The 18,180-nt window shown below is 44.0% G+C and overlaps 2 protein-coding genes across 4 annotated transcripts in view; one reads left to right on the forward strand and one right to left on the reverse strand.

The window, feature by feature from the left end:
- Nucleotides 1-18,076, forward strand: part of Tmem204 (transmembrane protein 204) — a 46,272-nt gene extending 28,196 nt beyond the window's left edge. Inside the window, exons 3-4 of one of the 3 annotated variants that reach the window (XM_029557767.1) lie at nucleotides 8,375-8,541; nucleotides 16,745-16,891. In XM_029557767.1, coding sequence (XP_029413627.1) covers nucleotides 8,375-8,541; nucleotides 16,745-16,798 — 221 coding nt within the window. In that variant the 3' untranslated portion in view covers nucleotides 16,799-16,891. Of the gene's footprint in view, nucleotides 1-8,374; nucleotides 9,359-16,744; nucleotides 16,892-17,625 lie in introns of those variants that run through there. The other 2 variants (XM_029557768.1, XM_008856180.3) reach the window with 2 other exon arrangements.
- The window catches only part of Ift140 (intraflagellar transport 140), a 107,983-nt gene that overhangs the window by 45,251 nt on the left and 44,552 nt on the right, over nucleotides 1-18,180 (reverse strand). Inside the window, exons 18-19 of the mRNA XM_008856181.3 lie at nucleotides 17,418-17,549; nucleotides 11,605-11,801 (exon numbers count right to left, since the gene is read on the reverse strand). Coding sequence (XP_008854403.1) covers nucleotides 11,605-11,801; nucleotides 17,418-17,549 — 329 coding nt within the window. The remainder of the gene's footprint in view (nucleotides 1-11,604; nucleotides 11,802-17,417; nucleotides 17,550-18,180) is intronic.

Consider the following 18,180-nt stretch of genomic DNA (forward strand, 5'->3'; position numbering starts at 1 on the left):
TGAGCCAGCTGACTCCAGATGCCCTCTCACAAAGGTAGTTCAGGTGGCAATGCAGTGAGTACACAGTCATTTCTTCTTTCCTGTGTTTTCATGTGCAACAAAGGGGTGATCTCCTTGTATTACATGTCTACTTAGTCTATAATGTCTCTTCTGTCAGTTAAAGGTAGGACTTAGATGACAGTCAACTGCAGAAGCTATAATGATTCTAACAGCTTGCCTGTTACTGTGTTGTCATGTCTCCTCTTTGTAGGACACATGTCCCTGAGCTGGCCTTGCCAAACCCTGAGGTTCCCCATGGGGCTCTCCCATAATGGGTATGAACAGACTCTCCAAGTTTATTTCCCCTTTCTGTTTGTGTTCTAATTGGCCGAAGCTCATCTATGCTAGAACAAAGGCTCACATAGATCTTCACACAGAATGAGTGATGTGCAAAACTTTTGCTTTTTAAAAAAATTTAAAAATATTTATTTTTATGAGTGTTATGCCTACATGTGTGAAAGTGCATCGGTGTCATGCAATGCCCATGGGAGGTCAGAAGAGGGTGTTGGATCCCCTGGAATTGGAGTTAGGGATGGTTGTTAGCTGCCATGTGGGTGCTGGGAATTGAACCTGGATCCTCTGCAAGAGCAGACAGGGCTCTTAACCGCTGAACCATCTTTCCAGGCCCCTGCTTTTGCTTTTTGAGAGAGGGTTTTTCTAAGTAGCACAATGTAGGCTGGAACTTGAAGTCCTCCTGGTTCTGCCTCCCTAGTGCCCTAGTGTTGGGATCATAGGTGCATGTTATCATGTCAGGGTCCAGTGAGACTTATTAGCTATCCATTTCTACAGGGAACAACCTAGACTTTCTATTATTTTTTGTTGTTTGGGTTTTTTTTTTTTTTTTTTTTGAAACAGGGTCTCCCTATAGGCCAGGATGGCCTGGAACTTGCCATGCAGACTAGGTTGACCTCAATCTCACAGAGATCCACTTGCCTCTGGCTCCTGAGTGCAGGGATTAAAGGTGTGTACTATCATACTGGGCTTCCACTTTTTTTTTTTTTTTTTAAGAAAGGCAAATAGGTACAGCCTCTGAAAATTAACCAATCCCAGCCCCAGGCTACATTCTTCTGGGTTTCCACCATGTTTCTTTAAAAGTGTATAGGCATTGTCATGACTAGTGGTGAAAGAGGTGGAGAGCTGGCTTCTGCATTTTTCTTTTATACAGCGTCCATCTGTCTGGCTCTGTTTACATATGATCCATCATGCGTGTGTGTGTGTGTGTGTGTGTGTGTGTGTGTGTGTGTGTGAGAGAGAGAGACAGAGAGAGACGCTGTACGCATGGGGGTGCACATGCACTAGTGTGTGGAGGCCTGAGGTCAGCATGGGTGTCTTTTCTCATCATTTCCCACCTTTATTTTTTTATTATTTTATGTGTATGAGTATATTGCCTGCATGTACGTGCGTGCACCTGTGTCGTGCAATGCCGCAGAGGTAAGAAGAGGGCTTCAGGTTCCCCTGGAACTGGAATTAAGGATGGTTTGTAGCCACCATGTGGGTGCTGGGAATCAAACCAGGGTCCTCTGCAAGAGCAGTTAGTGCTCTTAACCACTGAGCCACCTCTCCAGCCCTCTCCCACCTTTATTTTTTGAGGCAGGGTCTCTGAGTGAACCCAAAACTCATCAATTCAGCTAGACTGGCTAGCCAATTAGCTTCAGGATCCACCTGTTATTCCCCCTCTACCTCCCGCTGGAGTTACAGGCATGTACCACCATGTTTTGTTTTGTTTTTTTAACTTTTATTTATTATTTTTATGTGTATGCATGTATTGTCTCCATGTAGGTAAGTGAACCCATGTCATGTAATGCCCTCAGAGGTCAGAAGAGGCTGTCGGATACCCTGGGACTGGAATTATGGACAGTTGTTCGCTGCCATGTGGGTGCTGGGATTTGTACCTGGGTCTTCTACAAGAACAACCAATGTTCTTAACCATTGAGCCATCTTTCCAGCCCCACCACCATGCTTTTTATGTGTGACCTGAATTTAGGTCCTCATGCTTATGAGGCAGGCACTATGCCAACTGAGCCATCTACCCAGCCCAGATCTACCATCTTTATCATCTTTCAATTTCTATTTTGTTTGAGATAGGGTTTCACTATGATGTAGTCCCAGCTGGCCTGGGGCTCTCTACGTAGACCAGGCTAGCCTCATAGAGATCTACCTACCTGTCTCCAGAGTGCTGAGATTAATTGGGTGTACCACCACGCCTGGCCCAAATTGTATTTTCTTTTGTAAAATTATTTTATTTTATGTGTATGAGTGTATTGCCTACATATAAGTACATGCACCCATATTGTGCAGTACCTGTGGAGGTCAGAAGAGGGCATTGCATTCTGCTGGAACTGGAGTTACAGGAGAATCTAACAACTGGAGTTGTTAGCTGCCATGTGGGTGCTGGGAATTGAACCGGGGTCCTTTGCAAGAGCAGCCAGTGCTCTTAACTGCTGAGCTATCTCTCTAGGGCCCCAAATTGTATTTTCAGGACATTGGTGGCTATGCCAGGTCTTTTTTTTTGTCTTTTTGAGACAGGGTCTCCTCGTAGCCCCAGTTGGCCTGAAACTCACTATGTAGACCAGGCTGGCCTCGAAGAGCTCCAAGATCCACCTGCCTCTGCCTCCTAAATGTTGGGATTAAAGGCCTGCGCCACCACGCCCAGCTTACATTTCTTTTTTAAATTTATTTTTATCTTATGTGTACAAGTGTTATACCTGCATATCTATTAAGTGTACCTGTATCATACAGTGCCCACAGAAGACAGAAGAGGGCATGAGATCCCCTGGAACTGGAGTTTTGGATGGTTGTTAGCTGCCACATGGATGCTGGGAATCAAACTCGGGTCTTCTGCAAGAACAGCCAGTGCTCTTATCTGCTGAGCCATCTCTCCAACACCCATTTCACTTCTTTAAATGGCTGAAAACTGTAAGCTGTGCTGATGCAGCCTCTGCCTCCTGAGTGCTAGAACTAAAGGCATGTGCCACCACACCCGGTGAATTTATATTTCTTTACTCAATTTATCAATACACTGAGTGTTCTTTCATCTTATAGTTCTCCTGGAAGCAGATATATGTTCTAGCTTGTGTACATGATAAGAAATATAGCTAGCCATGGGAGAGGGGAATAATAAAGTGGTTAAGGGGCAGAGGACCCGGGTTCGATTCCCAGCACCCACATGGCAGCTACGAACCGTCCTTAACTCCAGTTCCATGGTTATCCGAAGCCCCCTTCTGACCTCTGTGGCATTGCACATGGGTGCACTCACATACATGCAGGCAATACACTCATACACATAAAATAAAAATAATAAATAAGGGGTTGGGGATTTAGCTCAGTGGTAGAGTGCTTACCTAGCAAGTGCAAGGCCCTGGGTTTGGTCCTCAGCTCTGAAAAAAAAAAAAAGAAAAAGACAAAATAAAAAATATATTTTTGCCAGGTATAAATAAAGTGGTTAAAATAGCCTACATACTTTTAAAAGCATTCTAACTACACTAATACACTAATGTAAAAAGAGAAAGGGCTGCAGATGGTACTTAGAGGTAGAGTACTTGCCTAGCACACAGAATGTCCAGGCTTAAATCCCCAGCACTAAAACAAACAAACAAACAAACAAAAAACCCCTCACAATAAAACAACAGTTGGATCTGAGATACTTGTAAATGTCAGGCAGGTAGAGGGCCTTGCTCTCCTGTTCTGTATCTTGCGTGGTGGAAGAAAATCCTCCATGGGGGAACACTGGCCTGTTAGGGTTGACATATGCCTGGTTCCTATGCTTCCAGGAGGGAGTAGTTCTGCAGAGAGCTGCCATGGGACTGGGAGGCTGGGATGCTGCTCTGCCTATACTGAGTATCTGTCTCAGGACATCATGCTCCTTTGAAAAAAAAAAAAAGAGTTCAGAGCCTGTACCTCCTGGTATGTTAAGGAATCATCAAATACCACCTCTGGAAGGGTGAGCTTAGCTCTCCCTCTCTCAGATATGCTTGAGAGAGCTATAAAATTCATCTTTATCCTTAGAACAAATCAACAGGCCTTAGCCATCTGTGAGCTCCAGTGATAACGCCTAGCATGGTTCCTGGCATTCAAGTGGAATTTCAGTGGTGGTAGCTCCAGGCACATGAAGCTATTCTGATCAACCCTTGTGATTAATGTCATCCACAGACTCTGCAAGGTGCCAGTTCCAGTGCGGCCTTTACTCATTTGTGGCCAGCAGGGTGCTGTCTTTCTGATGGGTGCTAGTCACTAAAAAGCTTAGATGGGCATTCCCTTTACTCTTTTCTCATAGGTCCACATCATTCTATTCTGTTTTATATCTGATGTCATTTGCCTTGAATTATTTACTTAGCAAGTAATTACTGGAAGTCCTTGGGGTGGGGTCAGTCTGTGGGTAGGACATATTCTAGACCCAGGGAACCCACCCTTCAGGGGGAAGCACAACGGCCACAGGTAATAGAAACAAAAGGAATGGTGTACGCCGTTAATCCCAGCAGAGGTAGAGATGGTAGGTGAATCTCTATGAGTTCCAGGTCAGACTGGCCTACATAGCAAAGGCTGCATAGTGAGACCTTGTCTTTAAAAAAAAAAAAAAAAAAAAAAAAAAAAAAGCGTACAAAGGATGTCATGAGGCAGCTAAGGAATAACACCAGACACAACTCTAACCTCTCTCTCCTAAACATCAAGTATCAAGTATCATGGATGGGAGGAACCCCATTCTCCCAGGACTGGTCAACAAAACAGGTGCACATAGTACCTTGTAGGAGTCGAGAGAGGCCAGTGTGGATGAGCTGTGGAAGCCATGGGTGGCACGGGAAGATGGGCAGAGATGCAGAGTCATAATCTAAAGCAGTAGGAAACCATGGGGGAGCTTTATGCATGGTGAAGACACAAATTGTGCTCTATGAAGATTGCAGTGGGGCTGTTGGAGGAGGTAGATGTATCACTGTCCTCAGCAAGGTTAGTCATCACAGTTATGAACCTGGAACTGTGGAGTAGGTTACTTGCTGTATGTCTAGCATTATGAAGTGCTTGCTCCTGCAGAATCTAAATAGTTGCCTCTTGGTTTGTTGATATGTTTCATTGTGACATACTCTGACAGAAGAGTTAAATTAGACATGACTCCTATACATGTGACAAACTGACCCCGAAGAACCCCCATCAGGTGACCCCTCTCCTTTACTGGGTCAGTTACACCAAACTTTCTTGACACTGTTGTCTGCAAGTTTTCCTGAAATACAGCCGAGCCTGTGTTTGAACTGTTCAGAGGGACTTGTTTTGTGTGTCCTTGTGATGCCCTCCTGGGCCACTGTATCTGGGACTCTCATTCTCTCTGCTGAACTGAAGTCTACTGCTGGGCTGTCCACTGTAAGGACACTTGGAGAAGGCTACTTTGGGATAAGACTACATGAGTTTCAGGTCATAATACTCCTAGGAGTGCAATTGTAGGCCCCAGGACTATACCAAACTGTTCCTTTGAGGCCTTATTGGTTAGGGTGGGTCAGAAGAGGGTGTCGGATCCTCTGGAACTGGAGTTATGGACAGTTGTTAGCCACCATGTGGATACTGGGAACTGAACCCAGGTATTCTTCAAGAGCTGCCAGTGCTCTTAAGTGCTGAGCCATCTGTCCAGTCAGACCTTCAAATTTTAAAAATGTTTCTGTAGCATGCACAAACCAAAGGTTAACTTGGGAAAAGAACAGGTGGGCGAACACCTGACAGTACTGCTGATTTGGCAAATTTCTTCCTACTTGCCCACTCTGTTGGCATCTCTCTTTGGTTAGCCTTGGATCCCTAGGCCTCATACCCCCTTGCTTACTACTCATCATTTCAGAAGACACCAGCTGGCAGTCTACATACCCAGTCTCCCTCTGCCTAAATTCCACCTCTTCTGGGTCTTGCAACAAACTTAAAACTCCTTTGGTTGACAAAACATGCTTAAAGACATCCGTGAAAACAAGGGGACACATATTTAAAGTATTTTTACCTTCATTACACAAAACACCAGCTCCAATCGCTTTATTCTATTAATGTGAGTGTCTATAGCATGAAGCTGTAAAGAGAACCCTCATTCTTCACTGGTAGAGAGATGCCAGGGTTGCCTCTAGATAAGCAGGTGGTACAATGGAATGCAAATATTAATAGCTCTCCATGTACAAAAAGCTTCATAAAATACTACAATTAACATGGACATGAGTTTTCACTGTTTAGGACAAGATGGAGAAAAGAAAACACTTTCAGTTCCTACTTTTTGGAAGGCACAGTGAGGATGAGATAACAATGCTTGTATTTCAGAAGTCAAAGCTGTTATTCCCCTTGTCCCCTTCCCTGTCTTTGTCTCTCTGTTCCTGCCTGTATCAGTCTTTAAATACACACACACACACACACACACACACACACATACACACACACTCTTTATTTGCTGACCATAGTGATGCATGCTTTTAATCTCAGCACTCAGGGGGCAGAGGCAGGTGGATCTCTGTGAGTCTGAGGCCAGCCTAGTCTACATAGTGAGTTCCAGGCCAGCCAGGGTTACATAGTGAGACTCTGTCTCAAAAAACAAACAGATAAAAATCCCCAAAACATTTTAAATTTATTTTATGTGTATGAATATTTTGTCTGCATGTATGTAAGTGCACCACATGTGTGCAGTGCCTGCAGAGGTCACAGAGGAGGTTGGATCCCCTGGGATTGGAGTTATGGACAGTAGTTAGCTGCTATGTGGGTGCTGGGACTTGAATTAGATCCTCTACAAGAGCACTGAGTTATCTCACTGAACCACTGAGCCATCGCTCTAGCACCCTGTGTCTTTCTTTGTTCTGGGACCACACAGGGCCAGGTATGATTTTTTTTTTTCCTGAGGAAAGCTGCAGAAGTGTTATGAGTGCTATTCGGAATAAACATACAGATGTCAACATACAGAGCAGTAGAGGGACAGCAACAGGGGTTTTGCTTGTCTAGAGCTCAGAGAAGGGATATAGCTGTACTTAAGAACTAGTGACCTAGACTAACCCAGGAAATGGGGAATCTGGCATTTTGGGTATAAGAAATCTCACCCAGGTCACCTGGATAGTTGGAGGTGGGTACTGCTACTGGCCTGTGGTATGAACAATATGGGGTCCCTGTCATCTCTCCCCTCCCACATGCCTCTGCTTCTGCCCTGCCGTCTTCATTCTTGCTGCCACAGCTGAGCAAAGTCCTGTAATATCCTAGGCCATCTTGGTGATTCCCTGCAGCTGTTTTCCTGGCAAGTTTCTGGGTAACAGCATGGCAGAGCCTTTGCCCATCAAGACCACTTGCATATCTCCCAGTGCTGCTTTTTTTATCAAGCAGCTGTGACCTGGTACCCAAGTTGACACATTTTAGACAGAAAACTCAAGATTTTCCTATGGTAAGAACTAAGAAAATTAAGCCATTGTCACTCTTTAAAAAGAGAACTAGAGAGACCCAGGGATGGTGGTGCAGTACTGAGAAGGATGAGGCAGTATGATGATCAAAAGATCAAAAGCAGCCTGAGCTACACAGTGAGACCCAGTCTCAAAATCAAACAAACAAACAAACAAACAAACGGTAAACAGGACAGTGGTACCAACTTCTGACTGAACACATGCACTTATTAACCAGATGGCAATTCCTGACCCACCTCTCCTGCCCCTAGTGTAGTGTCAAGTTCTGGAGAACAGGGAAGTCATGGAAAGAAAAACAGCAGCAGAGGGAAGACAGGTGGGGCAAGGGAAAAGGAAATTCTGAACCTAGATACTTCTACCAAGAAGTAAAAGGAAACCAGACATTCCAAAACAGACCTGGATAGCCCCAACCTAGTCCTGTTTGCTTGTGGTGTCAGCTCTGGGCCACCCTGATCGAACAGGAAATCTCCACCTCCTATGAAAGCAAAGCTATGGGCATAAAAACTCACCAACAGGAATTTGGACCAAGTGAAATCGTGTGTTTCTAGATAGATTTAGGAAATATCTGTTTGTTTTGCTTTGAATTAATCAAGCATTTATAAAAGTCAGAGGCAACTGAACTCAGTTTAACAAAACTACAGCTAGTTCTGTCTGGGCCTGGGAAGATTACCAGGTGTTGGTGCTATAGGTACCCATATTGACCCCCGTGTGCAGACCTGATGCCCAGAGAATAACAGGACAGCACCTGGACTGTCTCTTCCTGCAGCTCCCCAGAGGTAATCCCTGGCTGCAATCTCCAGGTCCAAAGATTATAAGGCTGACAAAGTGGTTCAGCACCTGTCCTAGGACAGCAATGGGAAAAGGAGTGCATCTTGCTTTCTAAAGGCCTGTGGATGAAGTTCCTGCTAGATACAGGCTTCCTGACCATATTCTTCTCTCTCCAGGCTTCGTGCTGGTCATTGGGCTGGTGACCTTCTACAGAATTGGCCCTTACACCAACCTATCCTGGTCTTGCTACCTGAACATTGGAGCCTGCCTTCTGGCCACCCTGGCGGCTGCCATGCTCATCTGGAACATTCTTCACCGGAGGGAGGATTGCATGGCACCCCGGGTAATTGTCATCAGCCGTTCCCTGACAGCACGGTTCCGCCGTGGCTTGGACAATGACTATGTAGAGTCTCCATGCTGAGAATGCCCTTCTTGGGGCTTTATCTATAAATAACTACTATAACGTTATAGTCTAGAAACCAAGAGACTGTCCTGGGCCCTGCTTGTGCAGAGGTGTAGGGAAAGTCTGGGTTACCTATATATACATATGTACGATACTCATGTACATTTATTATATTACATATGAATACATATTATGTGTCTATACGTCATGTGTGCCACTCTACTTCTGACACAATGTTCCTCAGGCAGTGTAGCATGGCTTCACATCATACAAGTTTAAAAGGTAGAGATTAGAAGCTGAGGCACTCTGTTCTCCATCTCCATTTGGGGTTAATTTATTCTGTATCTACTAAGATGGCATTCCTGGTTACATCTTACTTTCACAAAGCAGAACACCCAGGAAGCTTTTCATAAGGGGTCTGATATTCTTTGAATGAAACAGAACTTATAACAGGTGGTAATGGTTTTATGCCAGAATCAGGCTAGTAGAGTACGTTTTTATTTCTGATTATTTGTCTAAGTTAAAATAAACTCAAGCCTCCAAACTATCTCAAATTTGTATTTTAGCCATCCATACTGCCACAATTTTTCTGTGACTTTAGTAGAATGACATTAAGGGTTGAAAGGATCTCATTAAAGATCTGGAGGAAGCACGTGCCCTAATTCATGGTTTATGCAACCCCAAATTTCACATTCCTAGCCAGGTATGGTGGCATATGCCTTTAATCCAAGCACTTGGGAGGCAGAGGCAGGCAGATCTCTGTGTGTTCAAGGCCAGCCTGGTCTACATAGCAAGTTGTAGGCCAGCTGGGACTACGGGGAGACCCTGTCTCAAAAAAAAATCATATTCCTGCAGACTCTGAAAACCATGGCCTGGGAAAGCAGATCAATAAGGAGAGCAGAAAGGATGAGATCTGCTACCTTTCCCTAGGAAAGCCTTCCAGCTTCTCCAGTTAGTGCAGGACAGGCTATGAAATGCCTCTGGATGCCATGCTGTCTCTAAGCAAGCCAGTTCCTTAGTCTGTGGATCCCTAGGAAGCATCTAAAATTTGTACCTCTGGGGTCAAAAATAGCCCAGAGAATTCAGGACTGCCTGATCACATCTGTGAACCCAGTCCTAGTGCACACCTGCACTACACTGCCTCTGACTATGAAGCTGCACTGCTTGATCATGGCCACCAGGAGGCAGGAATCACTGTTGGCATATGCAGAAAAAGGAAGCTGGCACAATCAGAACATGAGTGCCAGGAGTGAAATTGAGCCCCTTTGGCTGCCTCTCCTAATAAAAGTCAAACTTTGTTGCTGTCAGACTTCTAATGACTCTAAGGTGATCAGGTTATATTCTGAAGCCCATTTTGTGCCAAGGCTTTGCCTTCAGTCAGAACAAAGAGTGAAATGGGTTGGTGCCTTAATCATACAGGATTGGCCACATGTGACACACTCAGCACTAGAAATGAGCAGGTGTATGTCCACAGTATAGCACACGTGTATGTCCACAGTACAGCACACGTATGTAGGTACTTAGCTATGATTTACTCTTACTTAACTCTTCCTACAAAAAATTTTTATTTCCAGTCATATGTTAATATTATGTATATACCGATATACACTAGTATTATGTATATACCTATATAAGGTATATAGAAGGTTTAAAAGTGGTCATGCAGTCAGCTTTAGTCTGTGATGATATTCACAGTAAATGAAAGTGATCCCAGACAGCGTAGTGGTGTACACCTGTAGTCCCAACATTTCGGAGGTAGAGGCAGGCAGATCTCTGTGAGTTCAAGGCCAGCCTGGTCTACATAGTGAGTTCCAGACAGCTGGGGCTACAGGAAGACCCTGTTTCAAAAAGACCACCACCCCCCGCACAAAAAACAAAACAAAACATCAAAAACCAAAAAACAGTGATCCAAGAGAGGCTGGGCTATGTCATTCAACCTCTCTGGTCACCTTCAAGCCAAAGGTCTGTATGTCTAAGACCTTTCTACTTGCATAAAGCTTGGTCTCAATAGTTTTCAAAGACAGTGGATGAGGGTTCTACATTATCCTGAAAAGTCCCATTTGCATTACAAAATCATCCTGTAGGTGATGATTACTCTTAGGCATTTAAATTTTATACCTTTCTTTTCTCACAGTACGACTCTCTTCCACAATTTTTCTACCTTTTAAAATGAAAATCTGTCAAATGATCTTGCTAAGAAGCTCTGAAGTCTCTCAGGAATGGAGAAGATGCTTGTAGATGGTCCTTAATTGATTTCTTTTGCTTTTTCTTTTCTTTCTATTTTGAGACAAGGTCTTACTCTATAGCAAAGTCTGGCCTGGATGGAGCTTACTCCACAGTTCAGGATAGCTTCCAACTCATACTCATTCTTCTGTTTTAGCTTCCCAAGTGCTAAAATTACAAGAGTGAGCCAGCATACCCAGATCAGGGTAACTTCTTTCATAAAATTTTAACTATATTTTCACTGCTAGTTTTGAATGAATTTACTAATACCTTTGAGCAATATTTAGTGCCTGCATAACTTTTGATTAAAAAATATCTCAAACACTCTAAAATAAACGTAAATCATTAAATGACAGCCTGGAAGCTCCTAGCACCAAAGATACAGAGAGCCAGGCTTGCCTTCTACACCAAACACACCAGTGTGCCAGATATATCCCACATCCCCTGCTTGATGGCATTTCATTGAGTGGAAAAAGCTAAACACTTGATATAATCACAGAAGAGCTGTTAGCTTACTAATTGATAAAGAAGGCATAAAAAAGATTGAAGACTGTAAGTGACATACACATTCCCTTTGTTTTTTGGTGGTTTTTTTTTGGTCTTTTTGAAGCAGGGTCTCCCTGTATGCCCAAGCTGTCCTGGAACTCACTATGTAGACCAGGCTGTCCTTGAACTCACAGAGATCCGCCTGCCTCTGCCTCCCAAGTGCTGGAACTACAGGCGTGAGCCACCACGCCCAGCACACATCCCCCTTGACATTTCAGCAAATGGACTCCTTACCTTTTGATGAGTTTGATAGATTTGAAAGCTTCATCCATATCTCCAACAGTGACAAAGAAGCTGAAGTTGACCATGGCATCTCGAGTAGGCTTATCACAGTCCTCCAGACCCACAAAGTCTCGTAGGGGTCTCTTGGCTACCATCTGGATGTGGTAGTTCCCAGAATCCATCCTGTCTTCTTTATCTGCTTCTCCAGGCTGGAGAAAAAGACCCCATAGGCTTGTTAAATCATGTAAAGGTAATACCTGCACCCAGTCTTACCTCTATATTCATGTCAGTCATGGGGAAATCTACCTACAGGAATGCACAGGTATCTACCCATAGGTTAAATGGTTCCCTCATGATCCTGGAAAATCTTTAATGTCAGTGGAAATGATCAGAGCCTTGGGCCCTTATTTCAGATAACAGGTAAACAAAGGCTGTCCAGGTATGAACTTGTCAGCCTCAAATTCAGTAATGTCCAGGTCTCAACATTAAAAGTAACTCTATCACTGGGTGTGGTGGGGCATGCCTTTAATCCCAGCACTCAAGAGGCAGAGACAAGGGGATCTCTGTGAGATTGATGCCAGTCTGGTCTGCACAGAGTTCCAGGTCAGCTGGGGCTACAGGGAGAATTCTGTCTAAAAATAATACAAAGAAAAAACAAACAAAACTCAAAACCAAAACCAAAAAACAAACAAAAAGCCCCTTTTCTACTCTAATCTCCCAGGTATGTTTCATTCATCCTAAAGACTTTTTTAAAAAATATTTTATTTATTATTTTTATTTTATGTGTATGAGTGTATTGCCTGCATGTATGTGAGTGCACCCGAGTTGTGCAATGCTGCAGAGGTCAGAAGAGGGCTTCGGATTCCCCTGGAACTGGAGGTTAAGGACGGTTCATAGCCGCCATGTAGGTGCTGGGAATCAAACCCGGGTCTTCTGCAAGAGCAGTCAGTGCTCTTAACCGCTGAGCCAACTCTCCAGCCCCTGCTAAAGACTTTTTACCAGGTTTAAGTCAAGTCAGACACAGATACTTCTCTGTGAATTCTCTTAAAGAACAGCAGCTGACTTTCTTGAACAGGGAGTGCTGAGAAGACCATTGCCCCTGCCGTCTACTGCCCTCAGTCTCTGTATCTGTGGTCAGACCCCTCTCTCTGGAGCTGGGACCCCATTCTCTCTGCAGAGTTTATTTGGCATGCATACAACATACTCCCCAGCACAAGTCTTCTATCTTTCACTCATTACCTTCCTCACCAGCTCAGTTGCCATGAGCAATTCAGCCTTACTGCTTCTTCTGAGCCTGACTGGTAGCCTCAGTGAGCAGGTCCCCCAGAGAAGCTAACACCTGACCAGGACCTTGAAAAATTGGTGGGATTTATCAGGCACATTTGTGGCTGAGAAGCCCTTCCAGACACAGCACAGGGCATAGCAAAGGCTCTGAGGTAGGTTGAAGGCAGCTTGAGCTTAGGTCCATGGATCTGTAAAATTAGGTCATACCAGGTAGGTGACTGAAGAATTTGGGCTAGTTGTGCACCAAATAGGATACTGTCAGAAAACATACATAAAACATAGAATTCCTGTTGCTTTGGTTCAATAACTTCAAAGCAGCATTCCCACTGAGGAATTCACTATGTAGACTAGGCTGTTCTCTTATCTCACAGAGATCTGCCTGCCTCTGCCTCCCGAGTGCTGAGATTAAAGGCTTGTGTCATCATGCCTGGCTGTGGGGGTCTTGGAATTCCCTATGCCCTGTCTACTTATCTTGGATCTCATTTTAGATCCTTATCACTGATCTCTGAGACAAAAACTGTTGTCAATGGCTACACTATCCTGAATACATCTGAATTTGTCTCATCTTGGGAGCTAAACAGGGTTGAGACTTCATTAGTATTTGGATGAGAGGCAGAGACTATTTATCCTGTGTCATAGTAGACTGGTGCAACCTGCCAGTCACATGGTAAGGGTATTGGGACTAAAGGCAGTGGATTTTCCAAGACCACCCTGTAATATGTAGGTATTAGAATCTTGGGGGAAGCTAGGCATGGTGGTGCACGCCTTTAGTTCCAGCACTCCAAAGGCAGAGGCAGGTGGATCTCTGTGAGTTCAAGGCCAGCCTGGTCTACATAGCAAGTTCCAGGCCAGCTGGGGCTATAGGGAAACCCTGTCTCAAAAAGACCAAAAAAATCAATCAATCAATCAATCAATCAATCAATCAATCGATCGATCGATCGATCGATTGATCTTGGGGGGAAAGGAGACTGAAGAACTGCATGCTGGCAAACAGAATAAGAGCAGCCTTTAAAGGTGCAAAATGCCTTCCAACTATTCCTTGGCAGCACTATGCAGTTAAACTAAATGATACTCCCTATATTGCAACCATAAATCAACTAAGCAATTCCTGTATGTGGATAGCAGGTGAGATGGCTGTACAAGCCATAGGTCCAGGCCAGGCCATGAGTCGATGGGCTCCCATCAATTTGGCTAGATGACATGGCTCCTGGCTAAATAAAATGCCCCAGCCTCCCAAGAAAGCTTCCTACATAGGTGAGCAGGGTAGGCAGGAAGTATTGGTATACACCAATACAGCTGAAAACGCAAGAAGAAAGGGTCTTAGGAAAATAACAAAGCCAAGGTGACAAGCCATAACCTGGGCTTCATACTTACAATTGCATCATATATGCCTCTTCTGTGGAATAACAACTATGAGTGCAGGCACAGAAAGGGAGATGAGGATGAGAAAAAGAAACATGCGTAAATGTGTGGAAGAAACCAAAACCCATAATGTGAAATTAATAGGGAAAACAACAGAAAGAATTTAAAAGATTTTCTAAAAATTTTTATTTTTATTTTATGTGTATGCATGTATTGCCTGCATGTAGGTGAGTGCACCCATGTCGTGCAATGCCCATGGAGGTCAGAAGAGGGTGCTGGATCCCCTGGGACTGGAGTTACAGATAGTTGTTAACTGCTATGTGGGTGCTGGGATTCAAACTCGGGTCTTCTGCAAGAACAACCAGTGTTCTTAACTGCTAAGCCATCTCTCCAGCCCCAAATTTAAAAGATTTTTTGAGTTTTCCCACCTTTTTTGATTTGAAATCAAAGGGAAATTAAAGTACACAAGGAACATAAGACAAGAATAAAAAAACACCAGGAAAACATCAGTCTCATGGTATTCTATTTAAAATAAGGCAATTAAGGACACTTGCACTGACAGAGCAAGGGGACTCCCTGAATTTATCAAATCACATCAACACTTCCCTAGTCTTCACAAAGATCAACTCCATCTTAAGGTATGTGAAAGTGTAACATATAAACTGCTCATATGCCAACCTCTAGTGACCGTGCAATACTGCTTTACATGGTGACTTGGAAAACTGGAACCAATTGTTTCATATATACTCTTGTTTAAAATGTGTATATCATTGTATATGCAGGTCTATAGATCTCAAAACTAGAGGCTCCCATAAACCTGGTTATTAAACGGTCACAAATCAAGGGGAAACATTCATTTTACCCCATCTTCTATGCTTTTTAATTTTTTTTTTTTTTGAGATAGGGTCTCCCCATCTGGCCAGGAACTTGTATGTAGACCAGGCTGGTCTTGAACTCACAGAGATCTGCCTGCCTCTGCCTCCCAAGTGCTGGGATCAAAGGTGTGCACCACCACGCCCAGCTGCTTTTTAATTTTTTTGATTTATTTTTATTTTATGTGTATGTGTTCTGTCTACATGTATATAAGTGCACGTGTGCATGCAATGCCTGTGGAGACCAGAAAAAGGTACTGGATCCCCTGGAACTGGAGTTACATATGGTTGTTAGCCACCATGTGGGTGCTGGGAACCAAACTTGGGTCCTCTGCAAGAGCAATCACTGTTCTTAACCACTGAGCCATCTCTCCAGTCACTCCCCGCCCCCATCATGGCCTTTTAAAGTAAATCACAGCTCTGGGAAGAGGCTAAGTGAGGGCTGCATGCTCATTTGTGACTGTCTAGCAATCCACATGGTACAGTCACCTTAGCTTATATGGCTATGCAGAGCGGACTACCCAGAGCACACAGGCCCTTTGTTCTGTCTTCCTGTAGCCTATCCTCCCACCCACTTTTGGCTGCAAAAGTATCATGGTTGAATTTACCTGTAATGCCAGCAATCTTATCACTCAGGAGGCTAAGGCCAGAGGATTGCTGTGAGTTCATGTCAGTCTGGGCTACACAGAAACTTCTTGCCTTAAGAAAGAAAAAAGGAAGGAAGAAAGGAAGGAAAGGAGAGAAGAAGAAAGGAAGGGGGAGAGAAATGGCTCAGTAGTTAAGAGCATGATGTACTGCTCCTGCAGAGGACCTGAGTTCAGTTCACATCACCCATGTCAGATGGCTCACAATCACCTGTAACTCTAGTTCCAGGGGATTTGATACTTCTGGCCTCCACAGGTACCTGCATTCACATGCACATACCCACATATACATATACATAATTAGAAAATGGGGCTCATTTTAAAGACTTATCTTACATTACCTTATGGGGAAAATCAAGAAACACGTAGGCAAAGATTGGCACCATTAGCCTCCCTTTCTTGTGTGTCAGTGCAAGGGAAGTAACAGGGAGGATATCTACATATTTGCAGAGGGCATGGGTCCAGTAAGAGGGTAGCTTCCTCAGTTCCTGTGATCAAAGCCATGGCAGCAGCAGCTACAGAATACCACGGAGCTCACTGGCAGCAACCAGCCTAGGCTGTGCTTCTGATCCTGTTGGCCCACTGGGTTCTTATGTAGTAAAAGCCCTTTGGGTAGGGTTGGGAGTATAGGTCACTGTGGTAGAGCACTTGTTTAGTTAGCATGTGTGAGATTTTGTGTTTGACCTCCAGCACTGAAAGAAAAAGAGGAAAAAAAAAAGAAAAAAAAGAAAAAAAAGAAGCCCTTCAGGTGACAATGGAGCCTAAAGCCTGAAATTAGCAGTTCGTGAAGTGGATGCAACAAGTCACAGGTAGAGTGTATCTGCCTGGATTCAGGTTACTACTTTTTTCTGAATAAGTCATTTTAGAACCAGAGCCCAACTGGATCTCAGGCATATAAAATACCTGGGTTGGGATGTGTGCCTGTGTTTACTGACCACGTTCTTTCAAAAATTTATAAACCACATATTCATGTGTCTCATTTATACCTAGGTACAGACACCTCCTGAGTGGTGGTGGCAACTGCCTCATAGTGACCATCTCTGAACTGTGATCATGGAGATTTATATCAACCCTGGTTTTTACTTGTTTGTAATTCCTAAATTCTCTATGACAAATATAGGAATATTTATTTTAAGAAACCACCTAGGCTGGGCATGGTGGTGCATGCCTTTAATCCCAGCACTTGGGAGGCAGAGGCAGGTGGATCCCTGTGAGTTCAAGGCCAGCCTGGTCTACATAGTGAGTTCCAGGACAGCTGGGGCTACAGGGAGACCCTGTCTCAAAAAGACCCCTCCCCCCCAAAAAACAACAAAAAACCACTTAGAGCAACAACAACAAAAAGACAGAAAGGCTGAAAGTTGTGCCTTCATAGGGAAAATCAAGAAAAAAGGGCCAAAAGTCCTGCTAAGTCACAGCCCAGCATCACTTTTATCCGTCCTGAGAACAAAGCCACTGTTTGTGAGGTTTCCCAACACATGAGACATTAATGCTTATGGGATGTCAGATGACAACTTATAGCTGGTGGCTGAACTGGATTCATGAGACATGAGCCTTGGCACCTGGAAAGCCAACTCCTACCTCAGTGCACTGGAGACACATAGAAGAACCCAGCCAGGCAAGGGAGAGAATAGAAAAGACCTGCACAAGTCTCATGGATTTGTACCTTTTTTGTGAAGTAATAATAAGGTACTTCCATTCCTAGAAGGTTCTGATAGGTGGGAGGCCGAGGGAAGCAGTCATGTAGCAAGAAGCCATGTTCTTCAGAAGCGAAGAATGACAGAATCAAAACATCTTCCTGGAAGACAAGAACAGTGTTGCTCTATTTTAAATTCTGCAATATATTTTTTATTTTCTTCTTAATTTCCCTTTAGGGTATATGGTCATGATACAATCTCTACTCAGGCTTTCATTTGTCCCCTTTGGAAGAATGAACACATCTTCTAGATGCTGCACCCTACCTGGTCTGTGACTAACAGACTCTAGGAGTGACTACCCATTCAAATGCATCTGAGTCGATGAGGCAAACTCAAGAGTGACTATGTTTTTAAAACTCCCTCCTTGAGTTCCTTTAGTCTCATGTAAACATCAGCAATAACAATGAGGACAGCAAAGTTCTCTATTCTGCTTTCAAGGAATAGAAAATGCACAAGAGATAGCTCACAAGCTTTGTTGACCTATGTTATATGTGACCAGAACAAGTCACAGCAAATGCCAGGAGCACCTTCCAGTATACAGCTACTTCTTAAAAGGAGGTGAAGGGACCAAAGGAATACTGACAATGGATTGCCGTGGATGAGGAACAGCTGATCCTCCTGGAACAGGGACCTCTGGCTGACTAGATTTACCAGAAGGGCAAATAGGGGGGAATGGATGGGGTGCTGACAGCACAGTGGACAGTGGCAGGGGTAGCTGAGGGTTTTGACTCT

Source organism: Nannospalax galili, unplaced genomic scaffold (assembly GCF_000622305.1).
Source record: "Nannospalax galili isolate Female #2095 unplaced genomic scaffold, S.galili_v1.0 scaffold668, whole genome shotgun sequence".
Taxonomy (NCBI): domain Eukaryota; kingdom Metazoa; phylum Chordata; class Mammalia; order Rodentia; family Spalacidae; genus Nannospalax; species Nannospalax galili.